This window comes from Phyllostomus hastatus, unplaced genomic scaffold (assembly GCF_019186645.2).
Source record: "Phyllostomus hastatus isolate PE091 unplaced genomic scaffold, TTU_PhHast_1.1 phas_scaffold_46, whole genome shotgun sequence".
Lineage (NCBI taxonomy): Eukaryota > Metazoa > Chordata > Mammalia > Chiroptera > Phyllostomidae > Phyllostomus > Phyllostomus hastatus.
This window is the reverse complement of record NW_025334032.1, coordinates 20,526,114-20,552,598: the sequence shown is the minus strand read 5'-3', so window position 1 is coordinate 20,552,598 and position 26,485 is coordinate 20,526,114. Positions and strand designations below refer to the sequence as shown.

The 26,485-nt window shown below is 43.2% G+C and overlaps 1 protein-coding gene across 4 annotated transcripts in view; it reads right to left on the bottom strand.

The window, feature by feature from the left end:
- INTS10 (integrator complex subunit 10) overlaps window positions 1-26,151 on the bottom strand; it is a 31,786-nt gene extending 5,635 nt beyond the window's left edge. For 2 of the 4 annotated variants that reach the window (XM_045821540.1, XM_045821542.1), the window contains exons 1-15: window positions 25,900-26,151; window positions 25,302-25,369; window positions 24,010-24,113; window positions 22,878-23,017; window positions 21,263-21,344; window positions 20,396-20,536; window positions 19,779-19,950; window positions 19,163-19,332; window positions 18,297-18,430; window positions 13,288-13,444; window positions 11,847-11,929; window positions 10,633-10,785; window positions 7,802-7,910; window positions 2,156-2,235; window positions 830-992 (exon numbers count right to left, since the gene is read on the bottom strand). In XM_045821540.1, the coding sequence (XP_045677496.1) occupies window positions 830-992; window positions 2,156-2,235; window positions 7,802-7,910; window positions 10,633-10,785; window positions 11,847-11,929; window positions 13,288-13,444; window positions 18,297-18,430; window positions 19,163-19,332; window positions 19,779-19,950; window positions 20,396-20,536; window positions 21,263-21,344; window positions 22,878-23,017; window positions 24,010-24,113; window positions 25,302-25,369; window positions 25,900-26,028 (1,885 nt within the window). In that variant the 5' untranslated portion in view covers window positions 26,029-26,151. The remainder of the gene's footprint in view (window positions 1-829; window positions 993-2,155; window positions 2,236-7,801; window positions 7,911-10,632; window positions 10,786-11,846; window positions 11,930-13,287; window positions 13,445-18,296; window positions 18,431-19,162; window positions 19,333-19,778; window positions 19,951-20,395; window positions 20,537-21,262; window positions 21,345-22,877; window positions 23,018-24,009; window positions 24,114-25,301; window positions 25,370-25,899) is intronic. The other 2 variants (XM_045821541.1, XM_045821543.1) reach the window with 1 other exon arrangement.
- Between the last annotated feature and the right edge of the window lie 334 nt (window positions 26,152-26,485).

The window sequence follows — 26,485 nt, the reverse complement described above, 5'->3', positions numbered from 1 at the left end:
CAGCATCTGCAGAGTCATCTGAACTGGTCTGATCCCAAAGCTAACGATTCCTATACCAACCGAACTACCTCACCAAGATAAACATGCTTTTCACAGAGATAACAATCAAATGTTCTATGTGATCATAAGAGCAAAATCTTTCGTTTTCTTAATAAAAAATGAAAGTGGCACTGGGGGTGTTACATCCCCCCAAAAAGTGAAGAACTATTGCTCTAGGCACTTGGGCAAGGATTATTAGATTCCTTGCAACTCAAAAATAATGTAGAGATAGGCAATAAAGTATACACACCAAACGGGTACACAACCTTCAATTCAAAGGTGGTCTTTCCCTGACGAACAGTATGAAATACACCACTTCTTATGGAAGCCACTGTTGGGCCGGGCAGCCTCTGTGGTGAGTGCTCGGCACACACCACAGCTCTGGTGCAGAGCTCCAGCAGCTAATCCCGAGGGACAGCCAATGCCCCAGGAGGCCTTCTTCTGAGGGATGAGGGCCAATGAGCTACTACAGTCGATGGCCAAACCAGCCACTCTGGGCCTGTCGGAACCTGTAGGCCATTCCTTCAGGCATCTCGGGTGCCTCCCCAGCAGTCGCTGGAGGTGGAAAATGGAACAGGGTTGCCGACGTCCCTGATCGCTCACATCACTTCTCTGAAGCCTGTTGTGACTTTCACAAGACTAATGGCCACGGTCCCACTTTGATCCTCATTCCTTCTCTCCCCCACAATAGTGAAAAGCATTTCTACACAGAATGGTTCATTCATGTTTATTGCCTGCATTCGTTTTTAGAAAATCAGAATTTCTTATGCTTAAACAAGAAAAAGGATACTTGTAACATAATTGAAAAAATTCTCGTATTGGAAGTTTCCTTGTTGGCAAATCTTATTGACAGCTTTCAAGAAAAGATTCTCTCCCCGCGGCCACTCTTGCTGAAGCAATACGATCACGTGCCCCAGTGCCATGTCGTCCCTGCTGTCTGTGAAGGCTCTCAGCTGCAAGGCAAGGGTTTGTGCAGACACAGAAGGAAAAGGAAATCACGGAGCAATCTAAATAAAATACACCAAATACCACTTCCTTAAAAAAAGTTCTATTCTGTGAAAATGCACAAGAGAGGTCATTGGAGAAAGAGGGGAACGAAGAAGAAAACAAACCTGCCTTGCAAACACCGCAAGCTGCCTACTAAGGAGGGCGCATCCCAGCTCGAGAAACCCCAGCAACCCCCACCCCCGCACCGTGGAAATGGTGCCTGGCAGTGTGCTTCCAGGAGCCTCCTGGTGGGTCCTGCACATGCAGGGTGGGCCCGAAGCTTTGAATTTGGAAGTAAGGGCAAGAGACAGCTGAGCGGTCTGTATAACTGAGAGAAGAATTGTGTTTTTTTTAAGGAGACAGTTGGGGGTGGAGAGGGGGCCAGAAGCCGTCTAGGAGAGAACGAGTTGAAAACACGGACTTGGGCAGAAGGACAGGCAGTGAGCAACAAGGAAGTACACGGCGGTGTGAACTGGAAAACAGGCAAAGGGCTTTTTGTCTGAGTGAGCAGCTGTGCCTAAAATCACACTTGGAACAGTTTCCGTCGCCCCGAGTGAATCCGATGATGAGTTAAGTCTGGAGTTACTACTCTACAGTGGAGACCCAGCATTGTTCCCTTGCTCATAAACCTCTCTGAGGCTGTGCAGCACCTGCAGCCAGGGGCCTGGGGTTCTTTCAAGTCCTTAACCTTTCCCAGCTCTGCTGGGCCTTTGCTGGTGCTCATCCTTATGCCTAAAATGGTTTCACCCACTGTATCTTCACGATAATAAATTCACCACCCCTGTATGAATCCAACATTTACACCCCCTTCTTCTGTAGCTAAGAGTCTAATCTGTTTATCAGTTCATGAAACATTTACTAAACACTGCTATAGGCAAGGTTACTTCAATATCTGTCCCGCTATTATTTGTAAACTTCTCAAGGACCGCAATCTCTTCCTACGCGTCTCTGCCTCGTGCAGTCAGTATTCAGTAAACATGTGTTCACTCCTAGCCCGTGTGCTTTCCTCACTGCCCAGCCTGCACTTCCAGAGGCTAAACTAACACTGGTTCTCGAGGCAAGTCATCCCAGGTCATCAGAACAATATTCCAAATTAAATTTCTTTCCCACTAATCAACTTTAAGCTTACCTTAAAACAAGCTAACATTAGATGCAGGCAGTATGGCATGATGGCCTTGCTGGTACAGGGCAGAAGCTTCAGGTCCGAACCTAACAAAAGTGCACAGTATGCCTGTTACCACCACAGAAAACAGCTTTGAAAAGCACGTTTACGATGGCTTCCCTCAAAGAAAAGGACAGGCAACAGTCACATGGTTTCTTTCATAAGTAGTTAAATCACAATTATGTTTAGTGGAGGAGAAATTGTTTTGTTTTTTTAAATTAGTTTTTGAATGGTCTCTGGATATCATTCATCAATCTTTCCTAAACTTGCTTAAATATTTTTTACTAGTATTTCATATATATAGAAAATTAGAATATTACAAACACCAGCATGCTCACCCCTAAGCTTTATAAAATGTTAACATTTTGCTTTACCTTTTAAAGGTTTTAATATAAAGTATCACACATTCAGTTGAAATCCTTGTGTCTTTTCCAATACCATTCTCTTTCTCCCTCCCTCCTTAGAGAGAACCATTACTCTTTTTTTTAAATATATTTTATTGATTATGCTATTACAGTTGTCCCATTCCCCCCTTCTCTCCCCTCCACCCTGTACCCCCTCTCCCACCCATGTTCCCCCACTTTAGTTCATGTCCATGTGTCATACTTGTGAGTTCTTTAGCTTCTACATTTCCCATACTATTCTTGCCCTCCCCCTATCTATTTTCAACCTACATTCTATGCTACTTATTCTCTATACCTTTTCCCCCTCTCACCTCCTCCCACCCCCCTGCTGCTAGCCCTCCATTTCTGTGGTTCTGTTCCTGTTCTAGTTGTTTACTTAGTTTCTTTTGGTTTTGCTTTAGGTGTGGTTGTTAATAATTGTGAGTTTGCTGTCCTTTTACTATACATGTCTTTTCTTTATCTTCTTTTCTTAGATAAGTCCCTTTAGCATTTCATAAAATAAGGGCTTGGTGATGATGAACTCCTTTAACTTGACCTTATCTGAAAAGCACTTTATCTGCCCTTCCATTCTAAATGAGAGCTTTGCTGGATAGAGCAATCTGGGATGTAGGTCCTTGTCTTTCATGACTTGGAATATTTCTTTCCAGCCCCTTCTTGCCTGTAAGGTCTCTTTGGAGAAATCAGCTGACAGTCTGATGGGAAATCCTTTGTAGGTGACTGTCCCCTTATCTCTTGCTGCTTCTAGGATTCTCTCCTTTGTTTTTACCTTGGCTAATGTAATTATGATGTGCCTTGGTGTGTTTCTTCTTGGGTCCAACTTCTTTGGGGCTCTCTGAGCTTCTTGGATTTCTTGGAAGACTGTTCCCTTTGCCAGATTGGGGAAGTTCTCCTTTATTATTTGTTCAAATACGTGCTCAATCTGTTGCTTTTCCCCTTCCCATTCTGGTACCCCTATAATTCGGATGTTGGAACGTTTAAAGGTGTCCTGGATGCTCTTAAGCTTTTCCTTGATTTTTTGAATTCTTATTTCATCATGCTTTCCTGCTTGGTTGATTCTGTCTTCCTTCTGGTCCACTGTATTGTTTTGAGACTCAGATTCCTTCCTTTCACTATTGGCTCTCCTCCACGTATCTTCCTGCATCTCTTTTATGGTAACCTGCATCCTTTCATCTAAATTGCGCCCAAAGTCAACCAATTCCGTGAGCTTTCTGATCACCAGTGTTTTGAACTGTGCATCTGATAGATTGGCTATTTCTTGGTCACTCAAAAGGATGAGTCCTGGGGGACTGATCTGTTCTGCTGGAAACATGTCTTTCCCTGTCTCCCCTTTTTTTTTTCCGGTCTGGTCGCTCTTGTTGCGGTGGGGGGCGGAGCCTTAGGTGTTCACCGGAGCTGGGCACCCCAGTCGCTAGATTGTGACATTATATGTGGGGGCGGGGGTGGGGATGGGGGTGGGGGTGAGGGTGAGGGTGAGGGTGGGGGCGGGGGTGGGGATGGGTGGGAACAATGGCGGTAGTTCCGTTCTCCTGGGCTCAGACACCTCTTCGGGATCCTGGGCCGGGAGCTCCGCCCTGGTCCATAGTTGCTGCCTCACTGGGTGCCCCAGCCGCAGCTTGCGCACTCAGGGATCACCGCTGCGTTCTTGAGCCCCGGCTGGCTGTCGCGCCGATTTTGCGCCAAATTTTCCCCGACCTCCGCGCGCCGCCGACCCGAGCCAGCCCTGCGCCCGCCTGGCTCGTCGTCCCCTACCAGTCTGGATGTACGGGTCTACTTCAGCTTCTTGGCTGTCCGACTTCCATTCAGATAAATCCTCTGCCAGTTCTGAGTGATATTATGTCTGTAAATTATTGTTGTTCTATTCCTGGTTGTGCGAGGAGGTACGGTGCGTCCACCTATTCTCCATCTTGCCGGAAGTCGAGAACCATTACTCTCAATACAGTGTTCATCATCCAGTGCACACTGCATACTTTTAACACAGAAATCTGTACTCACAGACAACACAGAGGGGTATTTTGTGTGTTTTCAGTCCACCCCATAAAAGGTGTCATATCACACATACCCTTCTCCAAATTGCATTTTCAATGGTAATACCTGTAGCTCTAAGTCACTGTTTTTTTATTGTGGTCTAATTGATATACAAAATTATATTAGTTACAAGTGTAAATATAATAATATGATATTTGTATATACTGCAAAATGATCAGCACAGTAAGTCTACTGAACATCAGTCACATAAATAGTTATAGAATTTTTTTCTTCTTGTGATGAGAACTTTAAGATCTATTCTCTCAGCAACTTTCACACACGCCATATGGTGTTATGACACATAGCAACTGCGTTGTACGTGACACCCCAGGACTGACATTATAACTAGAAGTCTGTACCTTTGACTCCACTCACCCATTTCCCCCACCCCAGTTTTCAATGGTACAGAGTATTGTTGTTTACATGTGGCACGACTGATTTATCTGTTCTCCGCTGACAGGCACTGAGATTTCCAACTTTTCACTATTACAAACAATGCTGAAATAAACACCCGTATACACATTTTCTTGTACACTCGTGGGAAAAAATTTAGGCGATGGTTTTTAAACCACGATCTAAATCTTTTCCTTTATGGTACACGCTCTCTGTGGCCTAAATCCTTCTCTACCTAGAAGGCACAAAGGTTTTCTTCCAGTTTAAAAGTTTTAGTTTTCATATTTAAATCTTAAAATGTCAATTATTTCTGTGTTGAAAGAGAGATCTCATTTTTATTGTCGTTTTCCATTTTTATAATCAGTTGTCCCAGTCCCACTTGTGGATGCAGTTCTCTCCCCCACTGAGCTGTGACGTCATCTCTTCGGTGTGATGTTCCGTTGGTCAGTCTCTGCGCCCAACTACACTGTCAGTTCCTGTGGCTTTAAAATTGGCCTTGACGTCTGCTAGATCAAGTCTTACCCACGTGGCCTGTCCCTGTTCCACAGAGATACTCACTTTTTAAAGGGGTATGGGCTATATCTCTTAAAAAAAACCTTTTGTTACAGAAAATTTCAAACACATACAAAATAAACAGAGTAGCATAATAATTAGATATTTGTATATACTGCAAAACGATTAGCACAGTACCTCAGGGAGCTTTCGCAATTACCAAAGCTATCATGCTTTCTTCTAGAAAGTGTGTAGGCTCCTAAGGAATCTACCTATTATCAGTTGCAAAGATATTTTCTTCTTAAAGTGTTATCATTTTAGCTCTTCCACTTAGTCTAGGCTCCATCTCAAATTGATTTTTTTGTGAATCGTACAAGGGAGGAGTTGAGGCCCCTCTTTCTTTCCACATGAAAACCCACTTGTCCCAGCACCATCTGTTGAAGAGGCTTTCCTTTCCGTGCCGAATTACCGTGGTGCCTTAACTGAAAATCATTTGGCCATATTTGTGTGGGGCTATTTCTGGATTCTCCCTTCTTATGCCAATTTTGTCTTGACAACTGGCTTTACAGTAAGTCTTGCTCTCGGGAAGGGTAAGTCACCCAATTTTGTTCATCTTTCTTAAAACTGTTTTGCCTGTTCAAGATTGTATTTCTCCATACATTTTAGCATCAGTCCTGCCAATTTCTACTCCTCGCACGCAAAAAAAGTCTGCTGGCATTCTGACTGGGGTTGTACCAACTCTATAGACAGACCGCAGATGCAATTAGACTGTATTGTGTCTGCTGATCTATACACATGATTTTACACATCTCTCATGAAATTTATCCCTAAGTATTCCTATTCTTTATGTTATTTTATTTGGAGATTTCTTAGGCTTTTCTATGTAGCTGTAAGTAAAGGCAGTATTTTTCAACCTTTAAGCCTCCGTCTCTTCTTCCTGCCAGTCGTGTTGGTGAGCCTGTTTGAGTGAGGCGGTGAGAACAGACGCCCTCACGTTGTTGCTGACCTGAGGGAGCATTCAGTGTTCCTTCGCTAAGTATGAGGCCGAGGAAGTTCCCTTCTGTTTCTAGTTTGCTAAGACTTTTAAAATCAGGAATAATAAATATAAATGTAATTGAACTCTGCCTATTAAGGCAATTATATGACTTTTCTCCTTTAATCTGCTAATGTGGTGAATTACAGTTACTGATTTTTGAATGTTAAACAACTTTAGCATTCCCCATATACTTGGCCATTTGTATTACATTATTTGCTATATCTGACTTACTAGTATTTGGTTAAGGATTTTGGCATCTATGTTCAGAATGGGTGCTGGCCTTTAATGTTCTTTTCTTGTGATGTTTTTGTTTGGTTTTGCCATCAGAGTTATGATGGCCTTAAAACTGGATTGCAAATCCTGCCTCTATTTCCTCAAAGAGTGCAGGCAGGACTGGTCTTCTTTCTTCCTAAATGCCGACAGAATTCACCAGGGAAGCCATGTGGACTTGGAGTTTTCTCTCTGGGGAGGTTTCTGATAATACACTGAATTTCTTTGATAGATATAAGAACAATCCGATTTTCTATTTACTTTTTGACCACTGTGGTAAGTTGCTGAATTACCGGCACACAGTCATTCATAACTCGCTCTCCAAGTGCCCCCCTGGTCTCCTGGTCTCCGCGGTGACTGTCACTCCCTCTTTCGTTCTGACCCTGGTGAGTAGTGTTCACTTTCTTCCTGACCCATCATGTTAGGGGTTTATCCATTTTATTACTTTTTCAGAAAACCAACTGTTGGCTGTATTAATTTTCTCTACTTCATTGATTTCTGTTCATATCATTATCATCTCCTGTCTTCTACTTTCTTTGGGTTTAATGTCCCAACTTTTTCCTACTTTTAAGGTAGAAATTTGTATCAGTGACAGCAAATCTTTCTTCCTTCCTAATGTAAGTATTACCATTACATTTACGTACTTTTCACGCAATGTGCAACTTGAAGTAAAGCTCAGAGCAGCCCAAGAAGGTATGTGCGAGATACCTAACTAACCATCCACGTGACTTCCTGGAATGGGTCAAGGAAGGAAAAGGAGTTCGGACTGAAGAGATAACAAACTCAGTGAATGAGGAGAACTTGGAAGAAAGACAGATTTACAGCTGCTTAGGAATTCACAGCCAAGGAAGAGTTTAGCAAGGGATTAAATTTCATACATTTTGTCAAGCCCTGAAGATCACAGTATTATATTACAAGGAATTATAAGAAAATTCCCCAGCCTTGGGCCCTAAAGCTATTTTTACAAAATAAAAATAAAACTTGTCACTGTACCTTTTCTAAATTTGGACTTTATTTTTGAAGGTTCTTCCTGTGGTTTGCCTCCATCTTGAATGGGGAGTACCATGTAGCACATCAGATCGAGGACTTTTTCACACGTCATCTAAAGAAGTTGAGGCAAAAGGAAATAATCTGAAGTTTTCTGAAAGTAAAACCAAATCAACATCACACTGAAAAATCTGTATACAACTGGGCAATGTTTGCACAGAGCTCTGATTTTCTAAGCCATCCCAAGATTTTGCAAGTGATCAGTACTGCATGCTCAACAGTGCATGCAGAGAACGTAACAGCAAGATTAAATCTATGCACTAGACCCTGAGGGAGCAGTAATTCATTTTCTGCTGTTAAAAAACAAAAAACCAAAACTTTCAAAGTAATCAAGTATTAATTAAAACTCCAAAGTGTTAAAGAGCATAGTGGCACCCAAAAGAAGTATGCCTCTGTCCTAAACATTCACTATCTCACTTTAAATAGAGAAAAATGAGCAGAATAGGACATACAGTAGAGAACTAAATGGTGTAGCATAGAATCGAATTTAAAACATACTAGCAGGTTATCTGTCCTTTGCTTTAAAGTAGGGGAAGAATTTAGAATGTAGAAAAGAGGACAAAGGTTTTCAAAGCAGGGGAGGAAGCTAGGGGAAAGAGCTGCAGATCTGTTGCAGTGACTTCCTTGAGGGGAAGGAGGGAATGGTTTGAGACAGAAGGACGGACGCAGCGCTGGTGGATGGGGCAGGCTGGTTTCAGGCCACAGAGAGGAAGGCATCCCACTCGCCGCTCGCCTTCGGCTACCTACTCAGAGTCTAATAATAACAGGATCCCACTTAGGTAACATTTTCTGTGTGTCAGGCACACCCTGACAACCTTCTTATTATCTCCATTTTACAATGAGGAAGTCAAATCTTAAATCCATGTTTCCCAAGCGTTTCCCTGTCTTGGCATGTAACAGAAAGGAATATGTACAAGGCTGCCCAGAACCGGCAGCAACCACCCTGGAAGCTCCAGCTTCCCTGGGTCACATCTAACTGCCCTGAGGGCTGAGGGGGTACCTCTTCCCTCCCTTCTTCCACCACCACAGGGTTGTGAAGCTCTAGCTTTGAGAGTGGCAGCTTGGTCGTTAAGAACATGAATCTGAGTTAGACAGTCCAGGTAGCTTGCCCAGGTCACAGGGCCTGGACGTGGTGGGGCCAGAACTCGCACTCTGGAGTCCCAGGCCGCCAACCTTTTCTGTACACCTTCCCCTGACTACCTGCACGCACCCTGGTGAACACCACCGAATTGCACCTGTGCACACATCTGAGGTATGCCACTTAATATTTCATTTGTAGCTGTCTTGTGCTCTTCTCTCCAACTCAAATGGCATGTCCTCAAACGCAGGGATCCCATATTCCCTGCACCCTGCTTGTACGCTCCTTCCCAGCACATGGTTCAACTCTGGGCACCCAGAATACCAATCTTTCAAGTACGTGGAATGCTGCCAGCAATATTTTAGAAAGCAGTGACCATATCATTTATAGGGACGGGAAAAAGGTTACATGCAAGAAACTCCGTTAAAGGCCATGGGTCAGGGTGGTGGCAATGGAACTAAAAGGCACTATACCAAAGATGTTAGTGTCACCCTGGAAGAATCAAAAGGGTGAGAGTTGAGAGCCAACCATGACCGGAACATTTCACCTCGAAGGGCCAGGGAGCTAAGGAAGCACGTATCTGGACATGCTGAGTTTGAGCTGAAGACCGGCAGTTAGAGACGGAGGAACTGGACAAGTCAGAAACCAAGCAGGCCCAACAGTGGTCAGCTCAGAGGTGAGACTGACGCTCTCCAAGAGAACGAGGGTTCCTAGCTTAGTGAAGTGGACCAGTGTATTCTGCATATCCTGCTACAGTGCCGGACGGCAGCGCCCCGCACAGCTGTCTGCTTCTCCGTGATACAGTGTGTGTGTGGGCGAGCACGCGTTCTCTCAGGTTCGCAGAGAGAACTACCTGAAACCAAGGGTTAGGTACCTGACAATTACCTAAGTAATGGTGGAAACGCTTTTTCAGTTTTAAATGCACATACTCTACACACTCTCTAATTGTTTTTTTCTAAAACTCCTGGCAAATTATAAATCCTATTTCAAATTTCAAGATTAAAAACTTAATTTAGGGTTTTTAACCACTAAGTGATCAATTTAACACGTACACAGATGAGATCGGAGTCTGTGTGTGAGGCCGTGGCCCTCAATCCATACAGGACATACGTGTAGTACGAAGAACGTACCTACTGTCTAAACTGAATTCAAACAGTTATTGAGCACAGAAGCTGTGCAAGCTACTGCGACAGGTACTGTGAGGAAGACCCAGGGTAAGGACACTGGCCCCCATTCCAGTGGGAGGGGCTCATGATCCTGGAAAAAACGCCCACCCCTGCCACACCCCCACAGGGTGCCATCACCGTGGGGGAGAATCTGAGGTTTGGATAAACTAAGGTCCTGGCCCCTTCTGCCCAGTCCAGCAGCACTGATTCCACTCTAAAGTGATGCCAGGCAACAAAGTAAAAATAAAATAAAATAAAATAAAATAAAATAATAAAATAAAATAAATCCTCCAACAAAATGGAATAATAATAAAGCACCAAAGCCCAATTTCAGGGAAGTTATTTTACTGTAAACAGAAAATAAAACAAAATCCCCATGATTTTCCAGTAGATTAGGTAATAAATCTAGGCAGAAAGACCAAATTTCAAGAAAACATGCACAGAACAGAAAAGCCACTCTAGGAAGAGAAAGCTGCAGGGCAGCTGAGTGCACCGGAGGGCCCCAAGCCCGGTGGGCAGTGTGCGGCACTCACTCTGTACTCCCCCAGGGCGAAGTGGCACGTCGCTAGCTGGATGAGCGCCCTCTGATGCTCCAAGGTTCCCTGTCCCGTGATCTGTGGCTGAGGAAGTGATCCCTGGAGAGCTGCTAAATGATGCAGGCTGGCTATTGCCTTTTTATATTGACCCTTAGAAAGACATAACAGCAAGAAGGGAAAAAATACTGCCATTAAAAAAATACTGCTATTAAAATTAGAAATTTAACTAAGCAACTAGCAGATAACTACAAACAAGGTAACTCTGCTTGATCATCTGAGCAGGAAAAAGGAGACTTAGCAATAGTCTTTCTGGTCTTAATTCCTTTTTTTGTTTAATTTTTTAAAGCTTGTTTAGGGGTAGTGATGTAGGATTCACAGTCTACAAAGCAGGACAGACTTCTAGTAAGGTCAGCGCTGCTGCTACTGCTTCTTTTTCTTAACAAACATTACACACACACACACACACACACACTTTTAGAGAGGGGGAAAGGATGGAGAAAGAGAGGGAGACAAACATCAATGTGTGAGAGAAACCAACTGGCTGCCTCTCCCATACCCCCAACGAGGGACCTGGCCAGCAACCCAGGCCTGTGCCCTGATGGGGAATTGAACCCCACAACCCTTCGATGTGCAGGTCAATGCTCAAGCCACTGAGCCACACGAGCCAGGGCTGGTTTTAATTCTTAAGACTAAATAAAATAACACAGGCCCTTTGATAAAGTACATTTTGGATATACCATTTCTCCATGAATACTTTACTACTAATACCACTTCTCTTATGAAGGATGGAAGCAGCAACCTGTCCGTTTCAACAACAGCGGCTGGAGGCTTTCCATCCCAGTAGGGAATTGGCTGCTCTCTCCATTCCAGGTCTATGGAGCTCGGGAACAGCAAAGCAAGGCAGAAAGACCCCATCAGAGTACAGGGCGGGAGGGGTGAGAGGGATCCATCTTGTATTCAAAAGTAAAAGTCTTATTTTTACAAAGGAATGGGCTGGAAATACCAAAAGGAACCCAGAAGATGCAGCCTTGCCATTTCGGAGTTATTATGCGATGAAAGTGGACCCTAATTCCTCTGCCACTGAAGACAGACGTCTGTCCTCAGAGCACGGACCAGCAACCCACAGAGGGACAGCGCATCCTGTCTGCCGACGGTTCGCGACAACAAGCATCCTGTACAGACACAGGTATTTAGCATCCACAGTACTCTACCTGATAGATGATCATATCAGTGAGGAAGATTCTTAACCAAAGCCAAGTATCCGTCTTCCATGCCAAACAAATTCTTGTAAATTCTGAGCGAGAGTTCAAAGCAAATTTACCAAAAATATGTAACACAGAAGTAGAAAACAAAACTAACAAACTCAGCAAGAGAGAACAACTGTCAGAGACAAATTACCAAAAAGTGGATGGTAACTAGAGTTTAATTTCTAAAGCAATGGTCTAGAACTTAAATTAGATAGTAAAGTTAAAATACAGTACTTACCAGTAACACACAGCATGTTTTTAATTAGACACCAACATTTGCCAAGCACATACCATGTGCCAAGAACTGTTCAAAATGCTTTTCACATATTACCTCCTTTACCTTTTATTTTTTTTTAAGATTTTATTTATTTTTAGAGAGAGGGGAAGGGAGAGAGAAAGAAGGGGAGAGAAACATTGAATGGTTGCTTCTTGCACACCCCGGATCTGGGGACCAGGCCTGCAACCCAGGCACATGCCCTGACAGGAATCGAACCAACAACCTTTCTGTTTGTGAACCATGCCCAACCCACAGAGCCACCACCAGTCAGGGCCCCCATTTATCTTTTAAATTACTTTGCTGCCCTCATCCCAAAAGGTCTTGCTTTATATTTACCTAGTTAAAATAGCATGTGGCACTAAGAGTTTTACTCATTTTTTAAAAGGCTTCCTGTAGATAAAGGGAAAGTCCCATCCACGTTCACAGTTCTAGATGTGACAAGGAGAAGGAGAACAACGCTCTGTTTACTTAGAAAACACGGTTGAGGGCTCTGCAAAGGGCAGGCCGGAGGGCGGATGTCCACTAGCCAAAAGGAAGTGGTGGCCCTCGGCTCAAAAGGACAGTGAAAGTACGTTGGTTAGCAAAGTGCTGGTCATTTCTAAGAAAGGTTGAAATACTTAATATTTCAATATTATTCAGTTAAACATATTAAGTATGTCTATACGTGAAAGAGGAGCGACTGTCTGTAGCACTTGGATTTGGAGGTTTCCAGGCAGTGGAGTTAATGGCAGTGTTTGGATACAAGCAGCATTAGCTTTTGCATTCTCAGTGACATGTGGCGTAAGGCGATAGAAAGCAAGAGGGCAGGACAACCAGAAGCAGAAAACACAGGCACAGCAAGAAAAAGCCAGCAATACAAATTTTAAAAGACCAAAAGCTCTCCCTCAAACCTCACCTCAACCCAAATTCTAATATACCCTCAGCGAAGAAGCTAAGAAGTAAATGGTTATTTCAATATTAGTAACTGATGAGCGGTCTTGCTCAAAAGAATCCTAAAATGTGTGTGAACTACTGTAATCAATTTAATTAGCCATACGTGACTTGACAGTCCAAATCGAGTAATATTTTTTAGCAGAATGACTGTAAATGAAAAACTGAACAGCACTGACACGACAAACATATTCTTACCCTTGTCAAGGAATTCCAGGGAATAGAGCAGCTCCCAGCTCTCCCTGGCCAACTTAAAGCTCTCTAACACGTCCATCGAGTTCGCAAGCTCCGCTTTATTGATGACGATGTGACGATTCCTTCCTTTCACTGAGCAGTCCTCGTCGTCGGAACTCTGCTTAGAGTGTGAAGAACACGATTAATTTAAAATCACAAATGTACTTACATAGTGAAGCATTATTGTGGCTACTGCTGCCAGTTCTGGTTATTATACGGATTTTATATCAATGGATACTAACGTGGGTACACTGAATTTTTTAAATTGAACAATTTGGCTTTAAAAATTAATATAAATTTTTCACCTTTTCACTCTTACACATTCAAGTTTTACTTCTAAAATTAAGTTTATGTTTTTCTGATGGTAAATTCTAAGCTTCTGTTGGCTCCAGCATAAAGTTATGTAAAACTTCCAATAATTTAAAAACACATCAATGTTATAAAAACCAAAAATTAGATGTTTACACTCAGATACAGCATAAGTAGTGCCTGCTTTACAGTGTACCTTCTTATCAATATGCGACATTAGTTTGCTTCCAAATAATAGCTTATTACCTAGTGGAATAAAATTAAAGCCTGCATCCCTTAAAACTAACTCAGCGAAACGGCTGTGACCGTTTGCTCTCTGCATGTAAGTTCCCCGGTGGCCGCCCGTCTTCAGCTCTGCTCCCCACTGCAGGGAGCCCAGCCCGGAGTCACTCCTGTCTGCACTTATCCACTGAGTCCTGCTTTCCTGCTCTGCACTGTAAGTAATAGAAAGCCAAAGAAAAGAGGGGGCCTCGGAGAAAGGCAGCTACTGTAAATGCCAAAGGAAGTGTTCAGACGTGCTGCTGAAAAAAAAAAAAAATCAGTAAAGGTAAAACAGCTCACTTATTTTTATTTTGCTGAGAATGTCTTGAACCTTTTATTCTACCTATTCTACTTTTATTTATTCTATGACCCAAATTAAATTCTTCCCACTGATTTTCACCTTACTAAGACCACTTAAAAGTACAAATATTCTAGCTAAAAGCCCCACCCTCAAGGTAATCTCAGAAAAAGCAGGAACTTCCCTCCTACCACCCACCTTCCTCCCGTACTCTCAGGGCTCGGCATCTTCCCGCTATTCCTGGATGCTGGGTACCCTCCCTCAGCAACGACAAGTACCCATGTCCCTTCCACAATCAAACCCAAGTGCCAGGCATCCTGTTTCAGCAGGGCCCTGTTCCTTGCCCCACGGCCGTCACCTAGTAGGATATACTACTATGAACGGTGTGCTCACTGGAAAACGTTCTGCCTCACAACGTGACCAGGGTTTACACAAAGGACCTCGGGTGTGATGGGTATACCATGGAGTTCCTGTCGGTATGATTTTGAGAAACTCATGTTGAAGTGCACTCCAAAGCTCTGGGGAGATGCTCTGAAGCAAGGGTCCTGACCGCAGGGAGTGCACATGAGTGCACACGGGGTAGGAGCAGAAGAGGATTGCTCCTCCGACCCCTAGCTCCCGTGGCCTGGTGTGTCACGTGAGCCACCACCAGGGACCAGTGGCATCAGATGTTCCGATTACTAAGGGGCGGTCAGACATATGGGTTGTTGTAAGTAATCTCGAATTTTTAGATGCTAGGTTACTAAAACACGATGAACAAAGCAAGATGTGTCAGAGAGCTGAGCTCATGGGCCACCGCGTCCTCTGCTGTGATCTGACAGACAGACCTGGCTGGACCCCTGTCTGGTGGAGGCAGACGGCGGGGCAGAGTGAACAACAGGATGAAACTATTTCAGAGAATGACAACAGAAAAGGATGGAAACCCCAGACTGCTTGGAGGGCCAGAGTACGAGAGCAGGGCCTAGTAGGTGACACGGGACAGGTGAAAAGGGGGAGGAGGAACACGGCAGTTCAATTGCGGCCTGGGCACCAAACCTGAGAGGGAAGTCTGGGGAGTCCCTCACTCACCAGAGGCTCTCCGCACACCTGCTGGGGCGCGGGCTCTGTTCAAATGTCCACAATGAAGAGGTGGACAAGACACAATGTCCTAGGGTCCATGGAGCTTACATTCTAGCGAAGGGACAGACGGCACACCAACCAACCAAGAAGAGACAGACGACAAAAATGGCTATGCAAAGAATTAAAATAAAGTAACAAAAAGAAAATTGAAGGCTCCTTTTGATGGGTGTTCAAGTAGGCCTCAGAGGGAGAAAGTTCAGGCTGCGAGCTGAGTGGCAGGACCTGGCCTGGCAGAGAGAAGCATTCCTGCCCGAGAGCACACTGTGGACAGGGGCAGAGACTGGAGCGGCAGGACCCCGCAGAGCTCTGAAGCAGCACAGAGCCCACTGTGTGTGCCACGTGCAAGGGCTTGCTCAGCAAGTGCTCTGAAGCCGAAGTGAAGAGTTTGGGTGTTATTCCAAGCATGATGGGAAGCTGTGAAAGGTGGCAAGCAGACTAGTGATGTCTGATTCATGCTTTAAAAAGATCAACCAGGCTGGTGGGTAGAGAGCAGTGTGGGGATGAAGAATGAAGGCAGGGAGACAGGATGCCAACTCCCATGATCCAGGACAGACACTGGGATGGCTAACCAGGGAGGAAGTAGGGGAGACAGACAGGAATGGACGGATGGAGCTATGGTATGGTATGGGGACACTCTGTTGCCCTTAGTTCAAACTAGTAATATACAACCTTTATCTACATGGGAGGAGGATGTTACACTGTGAACTACTTGAATACACCTCACTCCCTCAGACACCAGAAGGAGAACCTGGAAATGTGGGGTCACTCTCAGCAGCCTTAGTGATCCTTTAAAACATCACAGGCCATCTGGGAAAGCCTGTGAGCACAGAGTTCTCAACCTGGGGTTCGTGGCTATGTTTCAAAGCAACTGTCAACCTCTGAAATCATTTGCAAAGTTGTGCATGTGTGTGTTTTTCTGTGAGAGGAAACAAATTAGTGTGTTAAAAGGGTTAACTTTATGAGCATTCAGAATGGTTACATCTTCCCTGCTCCAATCCTTTCTGTATTACACAGCCTATGGAGACATCAGATTAAAGTGATCTTAGGGCGCAACACTCATCCTGGCAGGCCCAGTAAAATGTTACTGAGAACTGAAGAAGAAGGGTTAAGGGAGAAGGGGGGAAAAAGTTCGTGAGACTGCAGGCTTCCCTTGGGCATTTCAACTAGAGCAGCAGTTAGCACACTGTGACCTGCAGGCCAGACCTTGTTTTTGTAAATAAAGTTTTATTGGAACATGGCCACGTCATTTCTGCACTATTGTCTACGGCTATTTTTGCAATGTAACAGAAGAGCTGAGTAGTTGCAAGAGACCCTGGTGGCCTGTAAAGCCTAAAATATTTACTACCTGGCTCCTTACATCCCCACGTCCGTGTTACACATTAAGCTTCCACTCAGGATGTTACAGAAAGGATTCCTCTGGAAACCGAGGTCCTGCACAGGCCTGCCTCCTGGCCAGTGAGAAGACTGATGGTTCCTCACGTTCTCTAGCCTCCTGCATCTTTGTGCAAACTGTCCCCTCTCAACAAAAGCTACTTCTCAATTCCAAATGACAAAATCATACACACCCTTCAAGGCTGACCTGACCTCCTTCATAAAACCTTTCTACAACATCTTCCCGTGGGTTATAATTACTTCCTACCCCGAACGCCTAGGCACTTGCCATTCTGAGGCCAGTATGCACCAAAGCACTCTGCTCTAGATGTCCAATGTGGTTTGTTTGGTTTTGTTTCAGTCCAAAGAGGTATGAATAACTTACATAGGGTTTCTCAGCCTCAGCACTGTTGGGAACTACCCTGCCTGGTTTCAGAAGCTGTAACCTACCCCGTGGCTAAGGCTGAGTGAGAGACCTTGGGACCATAAGCCACTAAGGAGACAAAGCTTATCTCCCTGGCGGGGTGCTGCCTCTACGGCCTTTATTTCATCCTGCCTGGCCCCCAGTGCATGACCGGTTAGCCAATGATGGGTAAGATTCCTCAAGGTAGGGATGACCTAAGACAGACACGGTCATGGAGGCGCCTTAGGGGAGGACTGGAGGGGGGGCTACAGCTAAAGGGGGAGATGGACTCTCACCCCTCAGGTTTGACATGGCCCGAGTGCTTGTTCTGTCTGCGAGAAGTCTCCTAGTCTCTTAGCTGCTTACTTCCCCTGCCTGACTTAAGCCTGAAACAATGACAGAGGGCGGTGCAGCCCTGTGCTAGAAAGGGCAGGTTCCCCAAGGGCAATCAGGCCTAAGAAACAATGCGTAAAATCCTGTGAAACCTGCTTTGCTAAGAAGGCCCTCAATTTTCTGATAAGGATCTGAGCAGGAAATGAGTTTGTTTCTCAAAGTTTTATAGCCCTTTAGCTAACAGACCCTGACTCAGAATAAGCCCTCATAGTTCTTTCGTATATCATCTATTGTTTGATCCTTACTGCCTGACAATGATTGATGAGCTTTGCCTGTATTCCTGTGCAAAATTAACCCAATAAAAGCCTATTGAAGAAACTGAAGAAAAGGGTCTTCCTCCTTCTCCTTTGAGAGATCGGCTACCTTTCCTCCCCAAGCAGATGATGTCTTGGTAGACTTATTCTCATCTGTGGTGGACAGACAGGGTGGGGGGGTTGGCAGCAGCCAGGCCTCTGTGGGAAGAGCATGCCCTGCCCCCCACCCTCCTGGCCTTTTGGGCTAGGTAATTCTTTGTTGGGGGTGTCTTCCTGTGCATTGTAGAGTGTCTGGCAGTTATCCCTGCCCTCCACTCACTGCACACTAATAGCTACCCTTCCCCACTCAGTTATGGCCATCAAGAGTGTCCTCAGATGCTGCCAAATGTCTCCAGAGGACAAAATCACCTCTAGCTGAGAACCACTGATGTATACAAGTAATTACATTTTATAATTAAAAGACCCAAGCTTTATCAATTTGGCTCCAAAGACACCTTCTACAAATATTCATTTCTTGTAAACCATAAACATATAATCTGTTAATAATCATATCGGAAAGGATTACCATGGTTTTCTCTCTTCCCTCAGCCAGTTTCCTCTTCTTATGTATGTGTTTGTTACGATCGATTTCCACATCACCGTACACATTTGATACATCTTCCAGAAGAACCAGTGGAACTTGGCTTGGGGCATTAGGACCTATGGGTGGGGGAAAACACCGACACTTAAAAACACGCAGCAAGAAAAAGAATACTTAATATCAGGTGGAAGTTTACTCAACTCTTATGTAAAAATATGTCATTAAAAAATATGTTCAGTGTGACCCCAATTAGAAAAACAAGTATGTATGTAGAGAAAAAAAGACTGTACAGATATACATTACAAGTCAAAGTCCCCTTTTTGTATTTGTTCTTATGTGTCAACAGATTTTTTTATAATTATCAAGAATCACAGAATTACAAAAAAAAGATACAAAGTTACATGTACCTTATGGTTATAAATTCCAAACAAATGTAATATATGAAAAGACTCTAAGGCAATATACAAAAGTGAGAGCTGCATTAACTGGAAGAATTAGGGGAGACTTTACACTCTTATTTTTCTATTTTTCACATTTTCCAGAATTTACATGCATATATATTATTTAGTAAAATCTTTGTCTATTGCAAAGTCTTTGTGAAATCTATTTCAATACTTTGCTTCATCTGCTGCATTCAATACCTATATTAAGTTTCATTGTACCACTACCTCCTTTGATACAGAGACTTTTAATGAAAACGTACTTACATAAAAACCAACAACTAAGAAAAGCACTGGCATCACCCCACAATTATCTGGATCCAAGAACAATGTTAAGGTAAGTGTTGCCATCTTCCTCGCCATCCCCGCTGAGGCCAGTATTTTGAAACACTCTACAATTCCCAAACCAACCTTGGAAGAGAGATGGCTGTATGCTGTTGACATACTGGAATGCATTCTTAAAGAAGACCAACATAGTGGAATAAACCACCTGGTTTTTGTATTTTGCATGAGCTTCATTATCAAAGTTGTTCATGTATCTGCAGAGATCCTTCATCCTATGCAAAATGTCACCATAGCTTCTGAAAGATGAAGAACGATAAAGCTTATTTCATTACTCTGGGCCTGCCAGCGAAAGGTCTAGAGAAATGCCCCAGTGGAACCACTGCATTTACCAAATGTAGTCTAGGCATGCACAACTATTCTGTATTGTCTGCACACGGATGGGGATTCTGAATTAGAGCAGCGACCAGACCAAGACTTTATGACACAAGCCTGCCAAGTAGTGTCTCTTTCCTCTGAAGCACGAAGAGTGCCTTCAACTCAACGTCATCTTAAGACTTCATATTTTGGTTGGGAATCTTTCAATAAAGTGAAAAACTACCCTTGTTTGCATAAATATTGCATGTTACAGAATTTTTCCAAAGAGATGCTTTGGGGAAAATAAAAAGTGTTTTTGATTCTTAGGATCTGGAGATTATGCTATCAAAGATTTGTTAGGCAATTCTAGAAATTGAAAATTTCTTACCGTCTTCCTTTATCCATCTGCCATTCACATCTCATTCCAACAACATTCAAAATCTTAAACAATCTCTCCCAAGGGTCTACAATCTGGGATGATTTTTCAGTCAGTCCTTCTATTATGTACTTCTGAGAGCTACGTTTGCTAGGTGACAATAGGTCAGATGTTTCTTGGGCACCTGAGATGTGAGAAGAAAAAAAAAAAACAGCCTGGAATTAGCATTACTACTTAACTATCTATGTGGTGCTTGCTAGAGAAAAAGGAAGTCTGACCTCACATTCAAAAAGCTGGAGCACAGAACCTCAACACATTATGTCCTTTATTTAAGGACCCACAACTGGCCATTCCTATAGTAGGAAATGACTTTTGAACTGGGATATATGTATAAAGCTCAGTGTACTAACACCACAGTTCAGCAAATTGATGGTTTCAATTAGGGGGAAAAGTGGTTCCAGAAAAGTCTCATCTCTTAACTGCAGTATTTTTTTTCTAGAAACCATCTTTAAGAAGTACCATCAAACTGGTATGCATCCAGAGGAGAATAATCAGAATGATGAGGGATTTCTGAATTTGCAATTTTACTAAAGTCTGTCTGAACAAAACTGTAGGACATTCTCACTTACCTTGATGCTGATTCTCTATTTGAGTGGACCTGGTGACATAATTGATATAAAATTCAGCTGCTTTGTTCAAGTACTTATATAATAAGTTGGCAGGCAATCGAACATCATGGTTGTTGATTATTAAAGGAAGGACATCACAAACTGTTGAAAGAAAAATCAGAAAAAAAAACAATTAAGTTGCCTGTCTATCCTAGGGTTCTGAAGAAAACAAAACCCTTAAGGCTTGTTTATTTGAAAATTGCAGTGCAGAGGCACAGGAGTGGGTGAAGTCAGAGAGGGAACACATGAAGGTTCTACATTGCGGGTAAAGGTCTAGTTGGGTGATTTTCAACCCATGTGCCACAGAATTTATAAAACGTGCAGCACCTGACTATTTAGTCAGAGGCACTGATCTCTTTTCCCTTAGACTGTCAAACAGAAAAGTGATAACAGCCAACACAACAATAGCTGTTGTGCCATTCAGTGTGAATGAATCAAAATTATACCTATTTTTTAAAATCAGCTTGGCAAAAAATATATTTTTTGTTGTGCCACAGAATTTTTATAATTAGATTACGCATGCCATGAGATGAAAAAGGTCGGAAATTGTTGGTCTAGTTCTTATATTGGACGGTAATTCAGATAATTGTTTATTATTAAGCTTCATATTTAACTATACAAACATATACTTTTGGAGATATCAAACATTACATTATAAAAATTTAGAAGTTGTTCAAAATGCTCTCTGGACTGAGAAAATAAATAAAAATTTAAATTCCATAACATGAAAAGTTACTTCGCTTTCTATAAATGGCCTGACTTCTGAAATGATACCCCAGTGTATTCTACTTACCAGAAGGAATTAATACAAAATACAATTTTCCTTACCAAATAATTTTCTAAAGCAGTTAACAGGAGATTCTTGTTCTTCAATAGTTTCCGCCTCTAGCAGTGCCTCCCCAAGGCCAACCTGTTTCAAAACACATTTAATCATTTAAATGTGTTACAGTTTAAGACACCAGAATCACATGGGGAAAAAAAAAACACCAGCGTATTTTTTAATTTACTACATAGTTTGCATAGTCAAGCTTCCCCAAGAAACAGAGATTCTCACTTTAAAGACCAGAGAACAAAAGAACATCAGCAACACAGTCTCTTAGAAGGGAACCCCAAATTCCCCTGACCACAGACCACTTTGGGTTACCTTCCTCTGAACTGATACAATGAACACACTGACAAAATGTGTAAGAGACTTAAAGCATGGGCTAGAACTAGAGTTAAAATGATAGAGAAGTACAGACTTTTAAAGAAATGTGAAAACTAACTTTATCAAGATGTATGATGTGGATGAAACTTATCACCCTCCAGGGCTGTCGGGAGTGGCCAATCGTACAGCCTGCAGCGGGCCAGACAGAACTGCTGGGGGTTTTAAGGCCTCCTTTTCCACGATGGACACCCTAGCACAACTGAAAGTCGGCTCATCAAAATCCACTGAGATGTCTACATTATCTGCCTTGTGACCACTTGGGATGCACAAGGTTGGGGTGGGACAGTGTGAAAGACTGCACAACACAGAAAGTTTAAGGTCAGAGTATGACCAGGGAGTGTACTGAGTTCAACAGTAACCCCCCAAAAGATCATGTCCACCCAGGACCTCAGAATGTGACCTCATACAGATTTTACCTTATGAAAAAGTAAGCTCTTTGTAGATACAATTAGCTAAGATGAGGTCATACTAGATTAGAGCGGACCCCAAATCCAACGACCTTATAAGAAGGTCATGTGAAGACAGGGACACAGACACGCAGGGAAGAAGGCCACGTGACAGTGGAGGCAGAAACTGGAGTGACGTAACTGCGAGCCAAGGAATGCCAGAGTGCCAGTGACCACCGAAGGCAAGGCAGTGGCAGCGAGGATTAACTATTTGTATCCTGACTCCCACTTACTGCCTATGGGAAGTTACTAACATTCCAGATTCAGTTTCCTCCTCCACATAGTGGCTGCGATCTGCCTCAGGGGATCTGTAGAGAATAGAAGGAGATTCCTAACACTTCCCAGTGCCTGCTGGTAGCACTCAATTATTACAGATGTAAGGAAGGGGCATGAATAGACAGAAAACAGTGTCCACAGGGCAAAAGCACATGGAAAACATGTCTGTTAGGAAGATAAACTATGGCTCTCATTAAAATTCAAACACATTGTTGAATATACCGGAATTAGAGTACTTTAAGAAAACTTGACTATACCGTAGACGGCAAATAAATAGCACTGTCAGAACTCCGTGACTGCTTCCTTACTGATAAGACAACTTCTATTGGACATGCATAGTTTGATAATAGTGACGTCTTTTAGCTTTACTGACAAAAATTCCTTGATTTAAATTCAATCTTAGCCAGTGTTTCTTAGAATTTCTGCTTTACAGTAATACCCACTATAGCTCCTGACCATACTGATGAATTTGTTGAGTTTTATCTTCTCTTAAAAAGGAAAGGATCAGACTTACCCCATGTTGCACCACTGTTTCAGGGAAGCGCCTCAAAAGCAGAAGCAACATTTCTGATCTCTCCAATGTGTTGAAGCACTGTTCCGTAACCTTCAGCAGCATTTCACACTGGACCCGACCGGGAAGAGTTTCAAATAAACCTGTGCACGATACATGACATTTTATAAAGTTCCTTTCAGAAAGAACACTGAGGCCAAAGTGGAAGTAAGGTATTTTTATATACAGAACAATACATACTATCAAAGAATCCCTATTGTTGGGTTTCACCTACAACCTGGAAGGCTTTTGGGTCTCATGGTATTGGGCACAAGATGTTTGCTGAATGACCTTTTGGGATCCAGAAGACAAGAATGAAATATGTGAAAGGTCACAACAGTGCTTGCTGCTGGCCAAGCTAAAGAACATATACTTGTTTATGCTGAAATGACACAAACCATCTATTTTCTTTTTAATCCAGAATTTGAAATCTGTGATTGACTATAGCAACTAACAAAGAGTATAAGTTTAAAGAAAGGTCATAAAAGTTTCTCTCTTGTTTTGTGGAGGTCTGCCTAATCTATAGATGCTTCCTGATTACTGTAAAACCTGTTAAAGATATCTATTCATAGCCCTGGCTGGCATAGTTCAGTGGATTGAGTGCGGGCTGCGAACCAAAGTGTCACAGGTTCGATTCCCAGTCAGGGTACATGCCTGGGTTGCAAGCCATGACAGCAACCGCACATTAATGTTTCTCTCTCTCTCTCTTTCTACCTCCCCTCCCTCTCTGGAAATAAATAAATAAAGCCTGGGTTGCAAGCCATGACCCTCAGCAACTGCACATTATGTTTCTCTCTCTCTCTCTTTCTCCCTCCCTTCCCTCTCTGGAAATAAATAAATAAAATATTAAAAAATACATCTATTCAGTTTTCTGGGGTAACTGGTAAATCCACATCTGTTAAGGAAGCTTATAGGATTCTAAGCATATGCTTCTGGGACCAAGTAACATAATTTGTACAGATTCTAGTTGCCAAGACTAAAACATACATATGGGTACCAATATGACAGATGTGATTTTTCTGTGAAATTACTAGATTTAACTTGGTATTCCAGAAATGGAAATCTATACACCTTTAAGTTATTACTCCATTCTTACTTCTTAAAAATTGCGTTTGTTTATCCTGTGAATCATTCCTTAGTGCTGATGTAATAATGCTGATTTCTCTCCATACCACCGGCTGTTCCGGGAAATTCACAAACCTAGTTTTAAAATGAATGCATTAAATTAAAATGTCAGATTCTACATAGTATCCAACAAAAAAAGTACAAACATTAGCATTTGGATAAAAATACATTTTTCTTTATTTCAAGTGAATACAGAGATGTACCAAAACAAATCAAAATTAATATATAAAAATAAAAACTAATTAAAAAAAATGAAGTACCCACAAAAGTTTTTAGAGATTTTTATAAGGGAAAAGATAAAAAGATGAGTTATCATAATAATGTAAACTACTTCTAAATATCAACAAGGAAATAAAGAAAAAGAAAAAGGCAAAGAAAAAGTGGGCAAAGGCAAACCACAGAAAAAATATAAATAGCCAAAAACAACATTAGAAAATATACTCAATTTTATTAATAATAAAATAGAAACATTTTTAAAAAATAGCAAAATACCATTTTCTTCTATCACACTGGCAAAAATTTAAATCTGATAAAAAGTCTGATAACATCCATTGTTGGCAAAGGTGTGGGAAATGTAAATTGGAATAGTTATTTTTGGGGAGAGTAATTTGACAGTGTATCAAAATTTAAAATGTGCATACCCTTCACTATGGAAATCCATGTAGAATTTATTCTACAGCAAACACCAAAACAGAGGTACAAAATTGCCTTTTGACACTATAATTTCAAATAATTGGAAACTACCAATAAGAGAGTGGTTATGAAATGCTTTGCAGATATGAAGAAGAATGAATATATGTCTACCCACTAACATGAAAATCAATCCATTACAGGGGGTGAAAAAAGCAAGCTGCAGAATAATTAGTATGATCTTGCTTTTGTAATCCCCTCTCCCCAAAACCTATTATATAAACTGTGTGTATGTGTATACACACACACATAAAATTTAACCCTGATTGAGTTTAGGAAGGACTTTCATTTTATATTATGTATATATCAGTATTGTTTTAACTTTTACATAGAGCATTTATTATTTAAAAAATCAAACAAATTCTTGGACAGCAAAGTTTTAACATAAGAAGACCTCTGCAGAAGGCTTGTCAGCAATTGACAGAAAAGCTAGACTCAAGTCTAAGTAAGCTTTAGGCCCCAGGGATATAGATAAACTTGAAGTTCTTCCCTCAATGCCCACCTCACAGACAGAAACAAAACCTCAGGAGAGATCCAGTGCAGTAAAAGTTGGAGTCCTGAGTCCCCACTCACATGTCGTACAGCAGTCTCCCCGCGGTGGCAGTCCGCTCCGCGTTCCGCTCGATGGTGTACATCTCATACTGCAACATAGATCAGACCCCGGGGTCACCACCTCTGCGGAGGCCGCTGGAAGCTTGCCGCCTTCAGCGCTAGTTGGCCTTCACAAAGCACGATCCCACCCCGCTGAGGGATGGCGCGCCCGAGAATAAGGTATCACCTGGTGACCTCAGGTTCACCCCTTAGGTTCCTGGGATTAGTGGAATACTGCCTTAAAAGTAGCAGGCGCTGAACAAATGGCTGCCATCGCGATGAATGAACGATCGAATGGCCTTTCCTAGTGGCGCTGATGTGCAGTTGGGGCCGCACAGCAGCATAACACTCGCCACGCCTCCTACCAGCCCCGACCTCCAGCGGGGTTCGCCGGGTTTCTCAGTGCCGGCCCGCCGGGGAGAAGGCTTGTTAAAGACTTGGTTGAACGGGCGCGGGGAGGTAGAGAGAAGCGGGAAAGGACCGGGCAGGGTAGGTTGGGCAGGAGGCGGCTAACCCGGGGCAGCCGGAGCTGCGAGGCTCACACCTCCACACCAGCACCGAAGGTAGGGCCTGACCTCACCTGGATGTTAAAGTCGGTGGGGTAGAGACTGCGGGCCGTGATCAGCCATGCCTTGGCTGCCCACAGGTCCTGCTGCACCAGCTCCCGGGCTCGCTGCACCAGGAACTCGCAGTCACCCTGGGCCGACATGGCCCACGAGGCGTCTGTCCGCCGGCCTAAAGTGGCCGAACCTTCGGGCTCGGGAGACACCGCCACCGCCGCTGCCGCCACCACTGCCGCCTCCGCGGAGGTTACTGCGCATGTCTGGGGTCGCACGGACGCCAGCAAAGTGGATCCGGAAGAGTTTTCCGGGTTTTGTGAGCATCCTCTTCTGGTCCGCTCTCAGTTACGGCCAAGTTCCTTCATTCCTCCTGCGGAGCTAGTGTTTTTGTACCAATTGTCCCAGATCACCTCCAAAACATGGAGAAGTGGATTTTTCACTCTGGCGGCTTTCTCGAGACCCTGGTCAAGCCAAAGAGCATGCGCGGGAGCCCACGGGCGCAAGGCTGAGGTTCCCAGGGCACGAAACTTCTGCGCCCGAGGCAGGTTTCGGAAGGCGCGGGGCAGACGGGTACTCCCTGGTGGTGGGCGGTTTTTTAGTTCCCCC